The sequence below is a fragment of the Monodelphis domestica genome, chromosome 7 (assembly GCF_027887165.1).
Source record: "Monodelphis domestica isolate mMonDom1 chromosome 7, mMonDom1.pri, whole genome shotgun sequence".
In the NCBI taxonomy this organism is placed as follows: domain Eukaryota; kingdom Metazoa; phylum Chordata; class Mammalia; order Didelphimorphia; family Didelphidae; genus Monodelphis; species Monodelphis domestica.
This window is the reverse complement of record NC_077233.1, coordinates 134,307,942-134,329,028: the sequence shown is the minus strand read 5'-3', so window position 1 is coordinate 134,329,028 and position 21,087 is coordinate 134,307,942. Positions and strand designations below refer to the sequence as shown.

General features: G+C 38.6%; 1 protein-coding gene across 1 annotated transcript in view; it reads left to right on the top strand.

Moving 5' to 3' along the window:
• The window catches only part of GTF3C1 (general transcription factor IIIC subunit 1), a 142,662-nt gene that overhangs the window by 101,847 nt on the left and 19,728 nt on the right, over positions 1-21,087 (top strand). The window contains exons 22-29 of the mRNA XM_001369925.5: positions 1,558-1,639; positions 1,802-1,987; positions 3,292-3,449; positions 7,308-7,450; positions 8,896-8,977; positions 10,724-10,836; positions 12,667-12,729; positions 13,854-13,947. Of these exons, the coding sequence (XP_001369962.2) occupies positions 1,558-1,639; positions 1,802-1,987; positions 3,292-3,449; positions 7,308-7,450; positions 8,896-8,977; positions 10,724-10,836; positions 12,667-12,729; positions 13,854-13,947 (921 nt within the window). The remainder of the gene's footprint in view (positions 1-1,557; positions 1,640-1,801; positions 1,988-3,291; positions 3,450-7,307; positions 7,451-8,895; positions 8,978-10,723; positions 10,837-12,666; positions 12,730-13,853; positions 13,948-21,087) is intronic.

Below are 21,087 nucleotides of genomic sequence, written 5' to 3'. Positions count from 1 at the left end.
CTTAAGTCTGGGATCTTAAGATTACAGTTGTAAAATGGAGATTTGAACCCCAGACTTCAATCCCCAGAAGTCCCTGGTACTTCCCAGAATTCCCTATAATCTCACCTGAATCTCTACCTGGGCAAGATCACAATTTAGTATTTAACGGGCTCTCTGCCTCTCAAGAGCTCTTCCTCTACTCAGACATTGCAACATGTAATAGGCAGGCTGTGATTAGCCCTAAGCATGTGTTTTATTATTTTGTATCCTTGATTTCTAATAATCGTTAATAAACCTCATAAAATATAATACTTTTATTACTAGAGACTAATTTAACTGTTACACAGATACTTCCTAGCTGCATGACTCTAGGCAAATCGCTAAACCCCAATTGCCTAAACTGTACCCCTCTTCTGCCTTGGATTATTTAGTATTGATTCTAAGATGGAAGGTAAGTGTTTAAAGGAAAAAAATTATAATTATTGATAATTTATATACTTGCTTAGTACTTTTTTCTCTTGTGAAATATTTCTGTGTAAGTAAAAATGGAGTAAATGCAGAAGCAAATATTCAATTCAGTGGGTCAGGAAGTAGTGTCAGGTGAATCATGGATTCGTAGAACACTCTTGTCAGTTTGGGTTACTCTGCTGTGATCTCTAATAGGAAGGACCTTGAGAAAAGGTTCTCTGAAGTAGAATTGCCAACTCAAAAGTGGCAGACAACTCATTCATAATTGATGTTTTCCCAGTTGATGAAACCACCCCATTTTCTCCTTTGTCTTCCTATCTGCCTGGAGAGACATGGTTGGGAGAACTCCCAGAATCTACTCTGAAAAGGAGATGATGACATGGGTCATCCCTCCATGTGCCCAACTGACCTAAACCTACCCTCACAGAGCCAGGAAAATCTACACACTGATCAAAATTCAGATTTTCCTGATCCCACCATGGATTTCTTTAACACACTTATTCTGAGACTGTTCTATCCTCTCATACAGGCTGATACACTTGAGACTCTACACTTGGTATAATTGACAGTTGCATAATCATCAGCAGTCTTCCAGAGCCTTTATTAAACACCTTGCACATTATTGCTTTCCCCTGTGGGCAGGGCTCCCTGTAGGTGTCAACAGGCTTTATCATTGGCTTCTGTCTCTGCATGCTATTGACAGAGCTGAGAGGAAAATTCAAGGTCATCTGGTTCCAACCCTTTAGTTAAACATCCTTGTGGCTTGTCTGCTGTTCTCTTATTTTTTTAGTTCTAGCTTTTCTTTAGATTAGAACAGTCTGGGGTAAAATTTCCAGTAAACAACATAAAAATATGTCATATTTGCAGAAATCACTTTAAAGTTTTTAAGGAAGAGACTCAAGGAAAAAATTGCATGCAGGATAATGCAATAATGAGCACATTACTCTAGCATGAGTGAGAAATTTCACTTCTGAACCAAGTTGCAGGCGGCTTTCCTCTGTTACCGCTCAACTATTTTCTGGGCTTCATTAAAGACTTTTATAAATGTTAGTGAATGTGTGCCTCTGATACCAGGGAATTCCTTGATACTTACACATATTTGTCTTTTAGGAGAATACAGTTTCAGAAAATGGCCTCACAGTGAGGCTCCAGACATTTTTATCCAAACGCTCTCTGCCACTAAGTGCTGGAAGTAAGTATCACTCTATGTCTCAGTGGTATCTTCACTTCTCAAATGTAAAATAATGAGAGTTCAGCAGCAAAAAGCTTTTCAGTTTAATTTGGGAAGAGGTGTGTTCAGAAATTGTCTTGAAACTAATGTTCACAATAATATTTCTCTTTTAATCATTTCTAGATAATAGGATAAATATTTTGGGAGATGCAAAAGCCCCTTCAGAACTCCCTGCTGAGAAGGAAGAGCAGTTTGAAATCGGCAAAGAAATGACACAAGACAGAAACAAGAGAGTGAGGGGTGGCAAAAGTCAGAAACGAAAAAGGCTCAAAAAGGATCCTGGAAAGAAGGTTAAGAGACGGAAGAAAGGTTATTAGTCTTGCAAAGCATTCTCTTTTCTGTTTCTACTCTTAATTTCTTGATTTCATTCTATTACCCATGAAAATCACACACCCAATTAGATCCTAAATCTATCTTTCCCCTGTTTTCTGTCTTCTCCCTTCATCTAATATATATGTTGTCACTGCTATTTCATTGTCTTAGTCAGACTGACAGGCAATGAAAGATTCTTGTTTCTACATACCTTTTTCCAGCTATATTTTTCTTTGTCTTTTAAAGAGTAATCATTCCATCGCTATGAATGGTTTCCTGTCCTGTCTCAATTCAAACCTCTGATTATGTTTCTTCTTGTAAATTCTTACCTAAATATACACACCTTGCAAAAATTCTAGTCTCTTTTCTGTTCTCTTTTTGCATCTCTGTATGTAAACCAATTATGTCAAAATTTAAGATCATTTTGTATTTTGAAACTTCTTTCAAAGAGCACCAGGGTCATTAAAACCTGCAGGACAGAGTTCTACAACTCTTTCAGACTTGAATCAGGCACTCAAGTGCATTTATCTTAGGATTTTTGTCTTGAGATGGTATAGCAGATGCGTTTTACCAGAGAAAAATAGTTTAAGATGAGAGGAGGCATATTTGAATTTTTTTAGATTGCTTTCTTTTAGAGAAGTAGCCCAAATTTTTCCATAAGGTTCTAGTTGATAAAGCTATTTAAATTTTAAGAGAAATCTAGATTTTTATTTTTTAAATGCATCCAAAGGGATCTAAATTTTTATTGGTTTTTTATCCATATATGGTGAGAATGAGAGAATCAGAAACTGGATTCATTTGATATTATTCAAAATAGAATTGTAGCAGTTGAATTACCACCCTTTTGATAAAGGCAGTTTAGTATAATAGCATTATCAGAATCTAGATTTAATTTATTAGGAAAGTTCAGTGTTAATAAGCATTTGGATTCGCATTTTCTTGCTTTTTTTCTTTTCCTCTAACTATTCTTAAAATAGCTATAATTGTAAAACACTGGAAAATGGACTTTTGGAACTGATAGTGTCAAGTTGCATCCATCTTCATAACTAAAAAACAACATCCATAGCTGCCACCTGTGACAGTCCAGACACTAAAGAAGGCTGCCAGGACAGGGGAGTGCAACTCTGCACTCATCCAAAGTGATAGTCATGAAATCTACACAGTAATATTTCTTCAACTGTAAAATGAGGGAGGTGGATTAGATCATCTCTCAGATCTTTTCCAAGTGTAAAGCCTAGAAAACTGAAATTTGAACTCTTTGGAAGAAACTAAGTCAGCATATTTCCTTCTCTGATGTTTAGGAGAAAAGTCAGAAGAAAAAAGTAAAAAAATACGCTACCATGATGAAGCTGACCAGAGTGCTCTGCAGAGAATGACACGTTTGCGTGTGACCTGGACTATGCAGGAAGATGGGCTACTGATGCTTTGCCGAATTGCCAGTAATGTCCTAAACTCCAAGGTATTTATTCTGGCAGCTGCTGCATTCTTTACTTGCTTTATTCATTTCATCCATTCATTTAACAGATATTTAAATGTTTACTACCCAGGTATCCCTGAGCATGCTTTTGCTTCCTCTCTTCCTTCTACCTGTTGTAATATTTAAAATTATGAGGTTGTTTGTAGCTTAACAATTTTATTAAATCAAAAGTAGTAGTCGTAGTAGTAAAGAGAGGAAAAAGTAAGAGAGAGGTAGAGAGGCACTTAACCTTTCTAATCTGCAGATGCCATAATGGACCTGTAGCTATAACCCAGCAAGGACTCTGTTCCTCCACCAGCACACCAAATACCTCAACTTCCTGCTGGTCTCAGCTTATAAGCTCTTTTCTCCACCCACTAACTCTCTCACGTCACATCTGTAAAAATAAAAGGTGAACTGTAAAACTAATAAAGCAATGGATTGACTATGGGTTATAAACTGATTTAGATACTCTACTTGCTGTGCTTACAAAGTATCTTCAGTTTATATCAGTGAAGTGAAGCTCATAAGCGAATTTCTCTTCAGGGCCAGGCTCAAGGATGACAAAGAGACTCATTATAAAAAATAAGATATTTATTGAAAATAGATAAAAAGATTTCTAACTCTAAGGGATTCTAACTCCACCCAAATAAAACTCCTTGGTTCTATAGGCTACACTGATCATTCCTGGTATGACTAACCCTAATTTTTACTTTTCTAAATAAACTAACACTATTATCCTTATAATTCTTAACTTCATCTCCAATTTATAAATATAGCAAAAGCTAACTGGTTGAGTCTCAGCAAGAACCAACTTAAGACTCTGAGCCTTAGCAGACTCAGAGTCCAAAACAAAGACCAGGTCTTTTTTTGATCTTCTCAGAGTTAAAACAATCTATGAAAACAGCAATAGATAGTCAATAGTGTTTCCCAAATTGGAAAAAGAAAATACTTAGCTCCTTCAGGTCTTTCCCTCTAAACTAATATAACAAAACCCAATTTCTAATATTATCCTTATAATTTCCCCCCTTTGAGCATACAGGAGAGATTTAAAAAAATCTCTCTTGTATGCTCACTATTCTATGTAATTCTAAAGCTATACCTAACCTTATTATTATATTTCCCAAAAAAATGGTCTTAATCTTATGGTTATCTTATCCTATTCTTATTGTTACACCTTATCTATGCTAACCTAAATTAGGGATATAAATCAAAGAAAAGAAAATTTCAATGAAAACAAGTAATCAATGAAAACATACTTACACAAATGCAAGTGCAAAACATACAATTACAGAAATTCAGAATGCATAGTGCAAACTTTTGAAAAACTTTTGAAACAATAAAATATGTTTACAAAACATCTCAGGAATCAATCATAGTTCCTTAATTTGCCTGGGCCACCCAGGAGGGACAATGCCTGTGGAATCAGTTTCATGACTCAATTGGTTCCTTGGTTCTTTTAACTTCTTTTATCTGAGGATCATCTATACCTGAATTTACTCAGTGGTATTTGACCTCCAGGTTACTGGAAGACGACATTAAAAAAAGCGACACTGGAGAGAGAAAAATTTGCTTCCAACCCTGTAATGTGCCCTAGCTGTATATTGCTATTCCATAGACTACTTAAGAGTTATATCTGGCCCTCTGGGGCCTCACACAGCCTGCAGTTTTACTCAAGTCCTCCAAATATTCAGTTCATTTCAGCCATTATTTTCTGAGCTCCCTTTCTGTGCAAATCCTGGGTAGGGAGTACAAAAACCCAACCATTTATTGCAATTGTGTCTTTTGAATTTTTAGATTTTTACTGTGAAATTAGATCTCCAGTAAAGAAATACTCCTTTAAAAATCTGACATTTTTTTGGTTTGTCTCATCCTTTGGAATAGCCACTGGAACAAGAACTTCTCCAACTGTTTTGAGTCTGGGTGCCACAGTCTAAGAACTTCTGCTCTGGAATGTGGTTTTCCAAATGGCTCAAGGCACTAACAAGTAATAAAGAATCTCCTTTTCATGTTCTTTCAGACACTATCCATACCACCTCCTTGTGTGTAAAAGAGAACTGAACCTCCCTTGGTCTCTCTCCACCTTTCTGTGTCTGGTCTACAGGATGCTCTGTTGGTTATCTTGGGTACTAGGGCCATCTCACAGACAGCACAGTAACACCTGCTGAGAACACATGAGGCCAGTAGTAGGGCCTGCCAAGCAGCTAGGCAACAGTATCTCAAGGCCCTTCATCCTTCTGCTTCCCCTCTCCTGGGCACTGTCCAGATGAGATCATCAGCACACTTGTGATGTGGGCTGCCCCCATTTGACTGAGGTACTCCAGAGGGGATCTAGCAAGAATAGAGTGCCCTGGAGCACTCCCCTCCCTAATCCTCAGCACAGGCCTCAGCTTCTCCCAGTGTACACTAAGACCTCATTTGCTCTTCCAGTTCTAGGTCACTCTTGATACATGGAGCTCACTGTCTTTTCTATACTAGCTGCTTATTGGCTGAGTCTTCCTCATCTTGTGCTTTGGCTGATTTTTTTTTTAATCCAAATGTAGGACTTTGTATAGATGAAAAGATATTGGCTCTGGGGCCACATAGCCTAGGTTCATATCACCACTTTGCCCCTCACTGTCCGTATGACTGTGGGAGCATCATTTCTCCTTCTGAGTCTGTGTTTCCTCATCTATAAAATGAGAAGGGATAGAATAGATAATCTCTAGGGTCCCTTCCAGCTCTAAATCAAAATCTACAATCCTTAGGTCTGAGGTTATATAGCTTTATCTTCCTATCCGCATCACTTCAACAGGAGTACCTTGTATACTATAGATACTTATTAAATGTTTTTTGAAGAGATGAATTGGTCTTCTTTACAGTGATGATGTAGAGATAAGGAAAGTATGATGGCTCATGAAACATTTATAAGTAAATTCAAGGGGAATCATTTGTAAAATGTGCCTTAAGGAAAAAAAGCCCCATGAAGTATTTGTTTATCACTATTTCACCAGCCCAACTCTTACAATGACTCATAATCCTTATATTAGAGAAGTAAAGCAAAATATCATGGGAGGTTCAAAAAGGGAGATATTTAGAGTTGTACATGTGGGAGGTTGTGGGTAGGCTAAAAGGGGTAGGCTAAAAGACAAAAATGTCCTGGAGAAAGGAGACTTAGACCTATCTTGCATATAATTTCTTTTCCTTCAGATCTTTGACCTTCCAACCAAACCAGCTCTCTTGTTATTCCCTGAACTCAGCATTACATCTATCACCATTGGGCCTTTACCTAGGCTGTGGCCCATGTATGCATGGCATTCATTTTCTCCTCTCTTTATTTCATAGAATCTAGTTTTCTTCAAATTTGACTTGAGATGTTACCTCCTATTTTTTCAGGGGTCCCTTAATTGTTAGTATTCTTTTCCTCCTCAAATCATCTTGTATTCACTACCTGTGTAAATGTTATTTCATCCTTGTCCCTCCACAGGAGCTTGTTCAGGATAAGGATTATTTATTCTTTGGCTCTGTATCTCCAGGTTCTGGTATAGTGCCTTCTCCATATTAAATGCTGAATAAGCTGTTGTTGAATTATTGAATTGAATTGAAGGAGGTGGCATTTGAGATGAGTTTTAAAGGATGTGGAGGAATTCAGTAGAAAATGGGGAGAGCATTCTAGGCATAAAGAATAGTATGATTAAAGAGGTGGGGTGACTGCATTATATCTATGAAACAGAAGTTAGTTCAGTTTTCCTAGAGCATGAAATTCATGTATGGAGGTAGTATGAATTAAGCCTGGAGAGATAGGGGGATAGATTGCCACATGAAGGAGTTTGGCCTTTTCTTGAAGAAGTCTGATTTTTCTATCTTTCATATTTGATCTAGGTGAAAGGCCCGTTTGTTCCATGGCAAGTTGTCCGGGACATTTTGCATGCTACCTTTGAAGAATCTTTGGATAAAACATCCCATTCAGTTGGACGGAGAGCTCGCTACATAGTCAAAAATCCACAAGCCTATCTGAACTATAAGTAAGCTGCGTGTAAAGAAACATTTATATTTACCTAGGGTTAAGGTGGTTCTAATAATTCCAATTCTTCGGATTAAATCTTTCCATGTAATAAATCTTAGAAAAGACAAACATACATATTCTTATACTGTACACACATAATTTTTGTTCTAGACCTGTGCTTTCATTTAGATGGGGAATTCAGATTGGAATATCCCTCCATGTGTACAGATTGTCAAATTGTGTGTAAGTTATAGTTTTAGAGAGTTGCTTTAGGTCTAAGTTTAAATGGCTTGCCTGTAGTTACACTGCTAGTTATCAGCAGGATTCAAACGCAGAAGAAGGCCTGATACACAGTAGGTTACTTAATAGATGTGAGTCAAAGGAAGAACTCAGTTCCAGGTCTTCCTGAAGACAGAGCTAGTCCTCTCCCCAATATGACATGCCTCTCCCCATTTTACAAAGGAGGAAACTAAGGCTCTGAGAGGTAGATGCCTTGGCCAGTGAGTGGCAGACCTAGGAGTTTAGTACAGCTTGTTGCTCTTACTATAAAACAGAACCTGCTACAGTAGCAGGAGCATTGAGCTTTGAGACAAAAGGTCTGGATTTTTACTCCTACCACTTAGTAACTGGGTGACCATGGGCTAATACAACCATACTAGCACCATTTGTCAGTTGCAAAGAAAAGATTCCTTTTCCCAGAACAGCTGCTCCAGATGTCTCCTTGCCTCCACCTCACTAGAACCTTAGCCCCTACTCTCCTCCCTTGGAGACTCAGGGAGTAGACATAGGAAAGTTTCTTCCTGCTTTTGAAGTATCAGGAAGAACACTGACGTCACAGATGAAAACAGTGGTAAACCCACAATCCTGCTGTAATGTTCTAGCTTAACCCAAAACAAAAACTTTTCATTGTGATTCTTTCTAAAACGTTCACAGCTCTTTGTAAATAGTACAGTTCCCGCCAGCCCAGTTATTCTTATGCAGCAGTCAGATGACCCAGATGCTCTTCATCTCATTGAAAGAAAGAAGACCTGGACATTGGTCTCCAAGCCTTTCCGATAGTTCTCTGGTTCCTATAACTGGTTCTTTTAAGTTGGGGCTTTGTGAAAAGATGGCACCATAAAAGATAAACTGCAACATACCAAAGGGGAAGCAACATCATTAAGCTTAAAGTCAGGGATTCAAGTCCTACCTCTGATGCTTACTAGCTCTCTGAACCTCAGTCTCTTCACCTATAGAATCAGGGAAATAATACTTGGGCTCCAGATCTCTCAGGGAAGCCATGAGGAAAGTACTTTGGAAACTTCAAAGAACTACTATAAATGTATCATGTTTTCATTTATAAGATTTGCTTCTGATGCATTTGTACCAACTATAACTGAAACACCTCTACTCAGTTCTCTGGTACTTCAGAACATAAGACATTAAAATACACAAAATCATTTCTTTTATCTTCTCCTGATTCAGAGTTTGCCTTGCGGAAGTGTACCAAGATAAAGCTCTCGTTGATGATTTTATGAATAGAAAACATAACTATCAAGACCCAGAGGTAAGAGTGGTATGATTGTTATGAGCCCTTGAAGACAAGAACAGTACAATTTCTGGGGCACAAAAGAAGTCTTTTACTTATTTGGTACTGAATGCCAGTACTGCACTTTGACTGGCAAACATGGGATTTTTCATGACCATTTGGGAAATCTACTTCTCAGTTCTTTGAGTTTGAACTTGATACTCGGTCAGCTCCCATCATCATTTTAAAAATAAGGTTTTGAAATGTTCTTATGCCTCAGGCCTGCATTGGAAAGGAAATGGGGTAACTACAGATATCACATCCAGGTTCTTTGCAAACTGTCAGGCATCTCTAGAGAGCTTAAGAGCAAGGTACAAAGTTCAGTTTCTGAAGTCCCTTTCAGCCCTGCAATTCTATAAGGACTCTTGTCCTTCAGATGGACAGAACTATATAAGAATGGAAGGCCACAGATTGGCAATATGTCTCTTACATTAAAGACGAGGAAATTGGAGACAGACAGCTGACAAACTAGTCAGATTTTGAGATAATGCATCTTCCCTATTCAACTCCTTTCTCTTCCCATTGTAATGTTATGAAAATATCTTGGACCTGGCAGCTGGCAAGATCTGTTTTCTTAAGCTAAATGAGAAATAAACCCTGAGAGAAGAAATTCCCCACATTTTTCATTTTCTGGGCTTTTTCTTTCCCCCTATCATACTTTCTTTTGTACCATAATTTTTTGTATCCACCACAGTCCCCCTCTGGTAGACCAAAAGCTTCTTAAAGTAGGGTTTGTGTTACATCTAGACTTGTATTTTTCCCAGTATTTGCAGCACAGTACCTTGCATAGTAGGCATTGAATCAATGCTTGTTGAAATAAACTGAATTCTGTTGAGTAAGAACAAACATGATATTGATTGGGCATGAATCAATAAGATTGATTATAATAAGAGTCAATAAGAAAATATTCATTGACTCCACTTGGAGTCAGGAAGACAGAGTTCATTTATCAGCCCCAAAATTAATTATCCGAGCAGCCCTGAATGAGGCATGTCAGCTGTCCCAACCTCAATTCTAAAATGAGGATAACAGTACTTAGGCTAATAACTTATCTGGGTTATGTTGGAAAAGACTTTGATTAAAACTTAAAAGTGCATAGAAACTTAAGCTGTCATTTTCACATGGTGATAGGATTTTATAAACTCCCAGAACTCTAGTGCTCAGCAAAGCCAGATCTAGGCAGTCTTGATCTTGGGGCACATTGAGGCGAAGCAGCAGGGAGAAGGGAGCAATCTTTGGGGGCTAGGCAGAGGTGTGACCCCATTTGCCAGAGGAGTCTGATTTGTGTCTCTGAAGGAAGTGGGAGAAGAAGGATCTTAAAAAAGAGCAAAGCCATCATTGCCCCAAATAGAGCACACCCCCTCCCTCCCTTCTTCCCTCCCTCCTTCTCTCTCTCTCTCTCTCTCTCTCTCTCTCTCTCTCTCTCTCTCTCTCTCTCTCTCTCTCTCTCTCTCTCTCTCTGTCTCTCTCTCTCTCTCTCTCTCTCTCTCTCTCTCTCTCTCTCTCTCTCTCTCTCTCTCTCTCTCTCTCTCTCTGTCTCTGTCTCTCTCTCTCTTTTCTTCCCACCCTCCTTCTCTGGCCTTCCTGCTATCTGTATGTAAGGTTAGCTTTGGAAGTGTAGGAGGCAGCACTTCCTTTAGAGATGGGCTGGTAACATGCATTATGAGATAAGACTTAGCATAGCCTTCTTTTGGGGTTTAATATTTCATCCTCTCCTTTCAAAAGGTTTGTGCTGAAGAGTTTAAAGAATTTGTGGAGAGGCTGAAAGAGAAGTTCAGTTCTGCCCTGAGGAATCCTGACCTTGAAATCCCAGACACTCTTCAGGAACTGTTTAGCAGGTATGGTATTTCAGGAATAGTTCATGCAGGCCATGATGTGAAAGAAGAAATGCAATCAGCCTGAAACTCCCACATGCTTCTTTCCTGGACACTGCATATGTGATGCTCTGATTGTATTTGGCTCTATGCTTCACAATTGTGTTTGTACTGTCCTGTTCCCTAAGACAGCCAGCCTAGGCTGACTTCTCTACCTACTCTGCCCCAAGACCTGCAGGTAGAAGTGAAGAGGTTTCAGGAAAGGAAAAGTAGTACTGGGCAAATTATTTTACCTTCTGAACCTTTGTTTCCATATTTGTGAAATAAAAGTAATACTGCTTACCTTAAGAGTTTTAGGGGGAATTTATCAGCCTAGAGCCCTAGAGAAGGGTGGACTATTATTATTAGGTTCATGGTTTGATCACCTTTGTTTACATTTCTGTTCCTTATGCAGAGGAACCTATGACTGGGATATCCCCAGCCACCTACTTGTGCTCCTGAATCTTCTTCCATTTCCAAACTTTCACAATGATCAAATCAGACTTTCCATGCTTGGCCCAAATTCAAATAATTTCTCTATTTTACTTTTCATCAGGAAAGTCATTTTTTCAGTTTGGTTTCTAAAGTCACTCCTTTAAACATTTTCTAATTTAAACATTTATTGATTTAAGCCCAGTCAATCATATGCTTGATCTCAGTCCATAAAGTTCTTTCATTTCAACAAGCATTTATTAAATGCCTACCATATACAAGGCACCATGCTGTAAACACTAGGAAAAATACAAAGCTAGATATGATAAAAACCCTGATCTTACAGAGCCAGTGGTCTACCTAGTAGGAATTGCCATGCAACTAAAGGACTATGGTACAAAAGAGTATGATAAGGGAATAGAAAGTTCCCATGAAAATTGTGGGAAATTCTTACTCTTACAGTTGCTTTAATATCCAATTTAAGAAGAAGCTACCTTATCAGTCTTCCAACACTGATGCTACTAAGAGGCTAGTGTTGTCCTGTGTAACCTAAGGGAAATTATTTCCCTCTCTCTGAATCTTAGTTTCTTTTTCTATAAAATGAAGAGAATGGATTAAATGGCCTTTAATGTCTGTGATCCTGTGGCCCAAGTTTTCTGTTATTTGGGCAAAAATTTCAGAAAATGACTTGTAGAGAATATTTGCAGGTAGGACTTTACTTTTTTCACTAAAGTATTCACAAAGTGAGTTAAAACTAATTTGTGCAAAGATTAAGTAATTTTACAATCCCTCCTACTTGGAGACCCAAATCAGGACTCAAGAATTACTAGCCTATACATATCAAATGAAATGGGAAAGTAATGTTAATTCATTAGACAGTCCCAACTCTAGACCCCCTGGGTTCATTCTAGATGATGTGAGGCAGAAGAAAGGGGGGAGGGAGGGAGAGATGGGTGTGGAGAGGAGGAATAGTGTAATTAAAAGACAATTATTAGAACTGTGGTGAAGACTAATATGAATGAGGTTAAAGTGTCCCAAGGAGTCAGACAAAGACAAGCTGAACTAGAACAACAAAGCTGTATGGAATGTTGTTCTATGTGAAAAAGCCAAGAGGTGGCTCACTCAGGTGACCACAGCTGGCCCCCTAGACTCTGATTTGTCTCTTTAACCCAATTTATTCCTTGGGTTGTAGGGTCTGTCTTGTTCACTTTCATATTCAAAATTTTCTCCATATCTTTGACTTTTAACATCAGAGTTTGGAATTGGTGCTAAGAATTTACAATTGGCCATCAAGGGGTATTTGGTTAAGTATGTCTTCCTATCATTAGTCAGACAGTTCAAAACCTGCTTTCTACATTGTTTCCTTTTCTATCTCTTATTCAGATACAGAGTTTTGGCAATTGGAGATGAAAAAGATCAAAGCAGGAAAGAAGATGAACTTAACAGGTAAGTGTTGACAGACATAATCCCTGCAGTCATTAAGCCACCCATGGTCTTTTTCAGAGTCAGAAGACCTGGATATGAGTCCTAACTGCCACTTTCTGGCCTCAGCCTGTTAGATGAAGGGGTTCAATGAAATGTTCCTATAAGCAAGATCCTGTCCAGCTCTAAATTCTATAAAGATCTTGGCTTTTTTTTCTTGCAAGTCAAGTTGGTCCATAAAACTTATTGCCAAAAGTTCTTACTACTTAAAACCTATAAACATTTTTTTCAAAATTACTTCTTTCTTCCTCTCAATATTCTCATTCAACCAACCACTAGCTTCTGGTCCTGAACTCAGAAGTTTCTGAAAGTGAGGCAGAATAGATTTATAATTAAAAGCATGTATGTTTCATTTCTCTGTGGAAGAGTGTGTGTTAGGAAACAGATTTTTTTTTTTAATTTTAAACCCTTACCTTCCATCTTAGAATCTATTCTAAGAATCATTTTCAAGGTAGAAGAGCAGTAAGGGCTAGAAAATGGGAGTGAAGTGACTTGCTGAGGGTTATACATCTAGAAAGTGTTTGAGGCTAAATTTGAACCCAGGACCTCCCATCTCCAGGTCTGACTCTGTATCTACTAAGCCACCTACCTGCCCCTGAAACACAGATCTTTAAGTTTTCTTCCAGCATTTAAGCTCTCTGATTTTATAACTGCTGTAGATCTTTATTATCAAGGTGGGCAAGAAAAAAGAAGTCTGCTAGACCTATTATCACATGATCTCTCCATAGGAAGAAAACTCTGCTTTTATTTTACAAATTAATATCAATTTTAGCTTTTAACTTGTATGGTCTAAGAAAAATCATTTCTCTTTAAAGTAAAAGCTGTTTAAAATTAATTCTTAATATAATCACTAGATTAGTTGACTTTAGGTGCGTGATAAGGCAATGTCATCTTCTGACCTGCTCAAATTGACAGCTTTAAAATATTTCCATCTTTAACAGATAGCCAGCTAAAGAAATTCAATGACAGGGAATTTTTTTTTCTACTGTGAACATTTGTTATTTTGTGAGATTGCCGACTCTTTTGTATTAGTATTGAATACAGAGGGTCTATGGTTTGATGTTCTTGTCACTTATCTGTTGTTTCAGTGAGGAAGATATTCACTTTCTGGTACTGCAGAACCTAATCCAGAGTACTCTGGCTCTCTCAGATAATCAGATGAAGTTGTGTCAGTCATTTCAGGTATGTATCAGATTGGTGTTTCCTCCTTATGCGTGAGACTTGTGATGATTCCAAACATTGCAAAGGATGCTTCCATTTACATCCTTGGTGTATTTATCACTCTCTGGCCCTTGGCATCTGAGAAGAGTAAGGGTCTGTGCACTTCAACAGAGAAAGAAATTGCAGCAATATTTCGGACATGAAATTAGGCAAAAGTAGGGCAGACATGACTGAAACAACAAAAATGATGCTGAGATATCACCAAAAGAGCTGTCAACAGGGAAACAGTTTGGGGAGTCTTTTTGTTCTTTGTTTTAAAAAGTGCCCAGAACTTTAGGGTGTTTGTGATTACTACATGTTGAACATATAATGGACATTCAAGTCTTCTGTTTTTCCAGAGAATGTAAAAGATCTTCTCTCATTTATCTTTTGTTATCCAAATGAAAATTTAGAAGGGGAAATTAAAGCACCTAGGTGTTTAATGGAACCTTGCTCCAAGACTAATCCTGTCTCTTAAGAGATTTTACTACCTTCTTTTAAAAAAATTATGGAACTATCTAAATAGAGATTAACTTCCAGGGAAAGTTAAGGATTTTGAGAGACCAGCATCTCCAAAGTAAATCAGTTATTGTTTTCTAGGAGAGCCCCAGTTCACCCCTTTGTCTTTCTGTAGATCCTTGCTCTTTTTCCTGGAAGCTGGTACCCATTCTTCTCCCTGCCTTCTTCTTCCCCCATTGCCCTGACAAATAGCACATAGTAGCTTTTTCCTTTCTCCTCCCATTTCATCCTTTTTGGCTGCTTGAAGTATTTTCTCCTTGGCTTGGTTGTTCTCGAATTTAGCTATTATATTCCTGGAGGTTTTCATGTGAGGATTTCTTTCTGGAGGTGATCTGTGAATAATTTCTCTTTCAATTTTCTTTTCTTATTTGAGGATCTCTGGACAGTTATCTTTGATAATTTCTTGTAATATGATGTCCAAGGTTTTTCTTGATCATGGCTTTCAGATAGTCTAATAGTTTTCAAATTGTCTCTCTTAGATCAATTTTCTATGTCACTTGTTTTTTCAGTAAGTTATTTCATGTTTTCCTCTTTTTTTTCATTCCTTTGAGTCTGCTTTATTGTTTCTTGATTTCCCATGAAATCATAAATTTCTAGGTGGTCAATTCTGATTTTTAAGGCCTGATTTTCCTCTGTCAGTTTTTGGTTCTCCTTTTTCAGTTGGCCCATTTCTTCTTGCATCACTTTCATTTCTCCTTGCATCACTTTCATTTCTCTTCCCCACTTTTCCTCTGCCTCTCTTAATTGGTTTTTTAATTTTTTTAACTCTTCCAGAATCTGTGTCCAATACATATTTTTCGTTTGAACTTTGTGTGTTTCCTTTACTTTTTCTGTGCCCTTCTGTATCTGTACTTTGCTCTTTGTTTGCTCATTTTTCCTGTCTAATTATTAGTAGGTTTTCTGGAAAGTTGGGATACCCTCTTAAACTTTAGTCCTTCCTTTATGTTATTCCCAGCTAATTTTCTGGGGTTTTACCAGTTTCATTTCTTGGAGGATGATGTGATGGTCTAAGGGCTGGGAGCTCTGAGAGCCCCCTCCCCCTTCTGATTCAATTGACCCTTGAGATGCTGATGGCTTAAGGACTTGCCTCAAGTTTGGGTGTAAACTTTTGATCTCACTCTGAACTTGATTAGGTCAGGGGCTGATCAAATTCTAACCCCAGGCTTAGGCTCAATTTTTTGGTCTCACTTTGTACTTGATCTAATCGGGCACAGCCTTGATTGCCCTGTCCTGGAGCTTCCTCCTTAGTTTTGAGCAAAAAAATCTGGGGGGCTCCTCCTTAGTACTGTCAGTCACCCCAAAATGTGTACTATGTCCTTATCCCAAGCCCAGACTTGGATTCCTAGGTTCACTCTGGGCCCACATGGATCAGCCCACTTGGATCAGGCCACTTCAGTCCAGACTGCTCTGGACTGGGACTCCAGACTTCTCCACAGGTTTAAAATTCTAAGGGGTATCAGTTGGCTTGGACCACTCTTTGCCCACACAGGATCTCAGGGTCTGAATGTTGGTTTGGGCTTAGGTTCTAAAGCTGTGTGGTAGCAGATGTGGGGTGAAGGTGTGTGGCTTGCTCTTGGCTTGCTCTTCCCTCCTTGCTACAGCCTCTTGCTCGCTCTGCTCCTCTCTCACCCCAGTGCCCCAGATGGTCTCTGCCTACCTTTTTGGTTATTCTTTTCTTGAAACTTGTTTTACTCTATTTCCTTGTTGGTTCTTTCATTCCTGTTTTTGTTTTGTGGTGATATTTTAATCTGGGTTGGAGAGGATTCTCATGGTGACACAGAGCTGCTCTAGTTTACTCCTCCATGTTGGCTCTGCCTTCCCATTTCATCCTGAAGCAGTTACCCAACCCTTTTAAAATATTCTAAGGGCCTTTTTGAAGATGACATAATAATATAGTGGGATAGGGGAGAAGGGAAGAATATTGAATTCAGACAGCTTAGGTTATAAATCTTCACTCTATTGCTTTCTCATCAGTAAAAATTAGGAGGTTGGACTGGATCCTCTTTAAGAGACCCTTCCAGCTCTAAATTTCCTTTGACCCACAGGAAAATAATAAAAAATAATATATTCATAGAGATATCATGTTTTAAAAGTCATGGGATTTAGATTTGTAAGGACCTTAGCGATCTTATGGGTTAACCCCCTTTATTTTACAAATGAGTAAACTCAGACCTACAAAAGCAAAGCAACTTGCCCAAGATCATATAGTAAGTTATAGAACCATAATTCAGGTCTAGGTCCTTTATTCTGTATTACAGTCAGGTTATCCCTGGGGTAAACACCCAGGGTGTAAATCATCTCACCTAGCTCCTCTTTCATTTCCTTTACTTTATTCTCTTGTTCTTTGTCTCTCTCAAAGGCCTGTACTCCTCTGCCTTCAAGGAGTCCCTTGTCATGGTACTTCTTATCAATACTGTAGGTGGAGTCCAAGGTGGTGCTAGGTGCTAATATTGAGTCTTCAGGTGCACAAAGGACTTATATACATACATCTCTGAAAATGCTTCAGTCTGACTCTCCTATCCTAATAGGAATCACTGTCCTAATAATATATTTGGCTTTTCTTACAACAAACCTTTGAGATAAATTCATTAATTGTTGTGTGATCTCATCCACATGGATGCTACATCCACTTCTTTCTGCTGACATGTTCACCACCCTTGGTCAAGCCCTCATTCATGTACTATTATAATAATCTCCTATCAGTCAGCCCATCTCTAATCTCCCCATTCTCTAATAATCCATCCCCCATGCAAATTGCATATAATTAGATAGTATTGTATAACATGTATCACATTTACATAACCCTAACAGACCAAAGCATAAGTCTGATCATGTTCATCCCCCAATATTCTTTGCCCTAGGCTCTCCAAGGCAATTGAAATTGTCTTTAAAGGTTAATTGTGGGACAGCTAGATGGCTCAGTGGATAAAGAGCCAGGACTGGAGACAGGAGGTCCTGAGTTCAAATGTGGCCTCAGACACTTCTAACTGTGTGATCCTGAGCAAGTCACTGGACTCCCATTGCCTAACCCTTACTGCTCTTCTGCCTTGGAACCTATACACAGTATTGATTCTAAGACAGAAGGTAAGAGTTTAAAAAATAAAAAATTGATAGGAGGGTACATTTTATGCTGCCTGCCAAATGCTCATTATGATTGAGAATGCTCATTCATGCTTACTCAACCTATGGGACTCTGGCCCTAGGAATCTTGGCAAGGGGTCTTTTGAACATGCACAGATACCAATAGAGCCTCCAGACTATTTATCGTTATCCTTCACTTTCAGTGCTTGAGCAGCCCACTGCCTGGCATCTTTCACCAATCTTCTCTTGAGCACTTTTTTGGTAACATGCTGCAACCTGTTCACATTCATCACTGCTTCTCAAGTGTCCTTTGTATACCTTAACTTTCTTTGTCTGCAGTATCTGTTCAAGATATGTGGCACAATGATGGACTAGCTCTGGAGGTAGATAGGTAACACTATGTCTGTCTTATAGATGAAGAAGCTGAGATGAGACCCCTCGAGATGGATTGGTTTGTCCATGGTCACCTAGCTGGTCAGTGACAGAGCCAGAACTTGATCAGAGGTGTTCTGACTCCCAGTCTGAGGTTTTGTCCCCCACATCATGCTTCCTGTTGTACACAAGAAATCATATCAGATAACCCTCTGATATAATTCACTTTGTATTTGGTTTTAGCATTGAAGGTCAGTGCTTCTTAGTTGAACTTTATGCACACAAAGTACTTTGATAAAACGGAGAGACAAGAAGTTTAATTTGGAAGAGAAAGAGATTCTTTCTGATGCAAGAATTTGTTGTTTTCAGTTAAAACCACTATGTATCTAAGAACACTCAGTATCTTCGGGTATTAAAGGGAAAATATTTATTACTAGCTCTGTGACCCTAGACCCGTTTGTCTCAGTTTTCTCATCTGTAAAATGAATTTGAGAAGGAAATGACAAACTAGTATCTTTGCTAAGAAATCCCAGTTAGGCGTGACCAAAAAACAGAATTCATTATTTTGCCCACAAGAGGGAGCTCAGATGAAATAATAAGAAAAAAATATGTTGTGATTGTGTTCCACAGTTTATTTGTGGTTCATTCAAAGGACATATATATATTCAGCAAATATTTATTAATTAACTACTGTTTGCAGAGCATTATGCTAGATGCTTAGGGAGGTACCATGCTGAGAAAGGACATCAATCCCTACCATCATAGAATTTTGCATTAGGAAGGTAAGACAAAAGGGAAAAGAAACAACCAAAAATCCCCACAGATTTAACTAAAATTCCCTATGAATTTCAGGAAAGAAAAAGTTGTTTTGTTTTGCATAAGGGGTCAAAGAAGAATTTCTTGGAGGAGGTAGAATTTTAATTGGGCTTTAATAGAAAAACACTGGCGATTGAACAGAAAAATTACATATCATTTGCTTCCATCTGAATTCTAACAACATGCCTGGGGTCTCTGCAAATTCAAGTTCATTAATTGTATGTGTTAACTTCTTTTATGAATAAGCATGCATTCCTCCATATCTTCCTTAAATGTCATGGTATGCTTTGGGTACTTCATGGTCCACCATTCCAAAAGAGGTAGCAGTAAACCTAAGTGGGGGGAGAGTGGTGAGGAGACCAGGATGGAATTCTTAACAATTGCTTGCTCCTGGTCTGACTTTGGAGCTAGAGTAGACTAGTTCACAGTCTTTCTTCTAAAAAGTCTCCTCCTACTCCCCATGGTGAGAGGAATCCAGATAGCCAGCCAGTCCGATCGAGTGAGTATATATGTGCCTACTATTAGCAAGGCACTAGGGAAAACATGATCCAGTCCTGGCCTCAGTGATCATGTGGTGTCAGGTCCTAAGTCTGGTAGAAGGAAGGATAATGGCACCTCTAAGCCAATCTAAGAACTCTCAGCCCTTAATGTTTGCTAGGATCTGTCCAATGACAGCATTTTTATAGACTATTCATGAGATGCTCTTTTTTTATCATTAGAGGAGAGAAGCAGTCATCCAGAAGTAGAACCTATCATCTCTGACTTTTTACTCCTTCTCCCTTTATACTTGGTGATCTCATCAACTCCATGGATTTAATTACCATCTCTATGCTGGTAATTCTCAAAATCTATCTATCTTGTCCCAACCTCTATGCTGACTTCCAGTCTTGCATCTCCAACTGCCTTTCAGACATCTCAAACTGGATGTTCTGTGTACATCTTAAACCAAATATCCCAAAATGAACTCAATATATTTCCTCCTAAACCCGCCTCCCCTCCTACCTTCTCTATCATTGTAGAAGGCAACATGATTAGCCTTGTCTCTCAGACTAACAACCTAGAACTCATCCTATATTCCTCACTGTCACCTCCTCTATCCAAGTTGTTGCTAAGGCCTGACCATTTCACCTCTATACTATCTCTCCACTTTGCCCCCTCCTCTTTTGACACTACCACCACCCAAGGGCAAGCCCTTATCAACACACACTTGGACTTTTGCAATAACCTGCTGGTGAGTGCCTACCTTGAGTCTCTCCCTACTCAGTCTATCCTCCATTCAGCCACTGAAGTGATTTTCTTAAAGCATAGCCGAGTTTAACCATGTCACTATTCTACTCAGTAAATTCTAGTGGCTCCCTATCCCTTCTAGGATCAAATACAAAATGCTGTTAGACCCCTCCTACCTTTCCAGTCTTAGGTGTTGCTCTATTCCACATACATTGGCCTCCTGACTGTTTTATGAGTAAGACTCTTCATCTCTCAGCTTTAGGCACTTTCTCAGGTGTCCCCCATGCCTGGAACACTCTCCAACTACTAACCTTCCTAGATTCCTTTAAGTTCCAGCTAAAATCCCATTCTTCTGCAGGAAGTTTTCCCCAATCCCTCTTGAATCAAGTGCCTTATTAATTTTTTTCTGTCTTATCTTGTATTATAGTTTGCTTTCTATATTATTTGAATACTGTCTTCCTCATGAGATTGTGAACTCCTTAGAACAGGGGCTATTTTTGCCTTTCTTTGTATCTCTAGCACTTGGCAAAACACTTAGTCATAGTAGATGCTTAATAAAAATTGATTGGTTAATTAATTTAACTCCCCTATTTTTAAGAGGAGGTCACTGGGGTCCAGAGTAGCTAGTTTAAGGCCACATACCTTGTACCTGGCAGCTAAAGCAAAACTCCATGACTTCTGACCTGTATTCTGGTGACCTTTCTATTCTAACACAATAACCTTCTTCCTTCCTATACTGCTAATTACAAAATCTCAGAACTAATTCTGTGTTATGTGGCCATATATGCCATAACTGGAAATTCCTTCTTCTCTACCAGAAACATGGGAACTATTTGGTAAGGAAATCTACTTGATAATGCTATAGAGGGCCCCTCATCACAACTCAAAGCTGGATATTTCTTCCTAGGACTCCTTCAGGCCTACTAAAAGACCCATTAATAAAGTATTAAGGAGAGCACCTGAAAGTCATCTGAATGTCCCTTTAGAATCTACCTTAAGATACAGAGAAACTTTGCTGATGGAAATAAGGGAAGAAATGGAGGCTTTTATACATTTCCCCCCAATGATGCTAGAGTTTCTGCTTATATCTCTGGATATTTTGCTTTA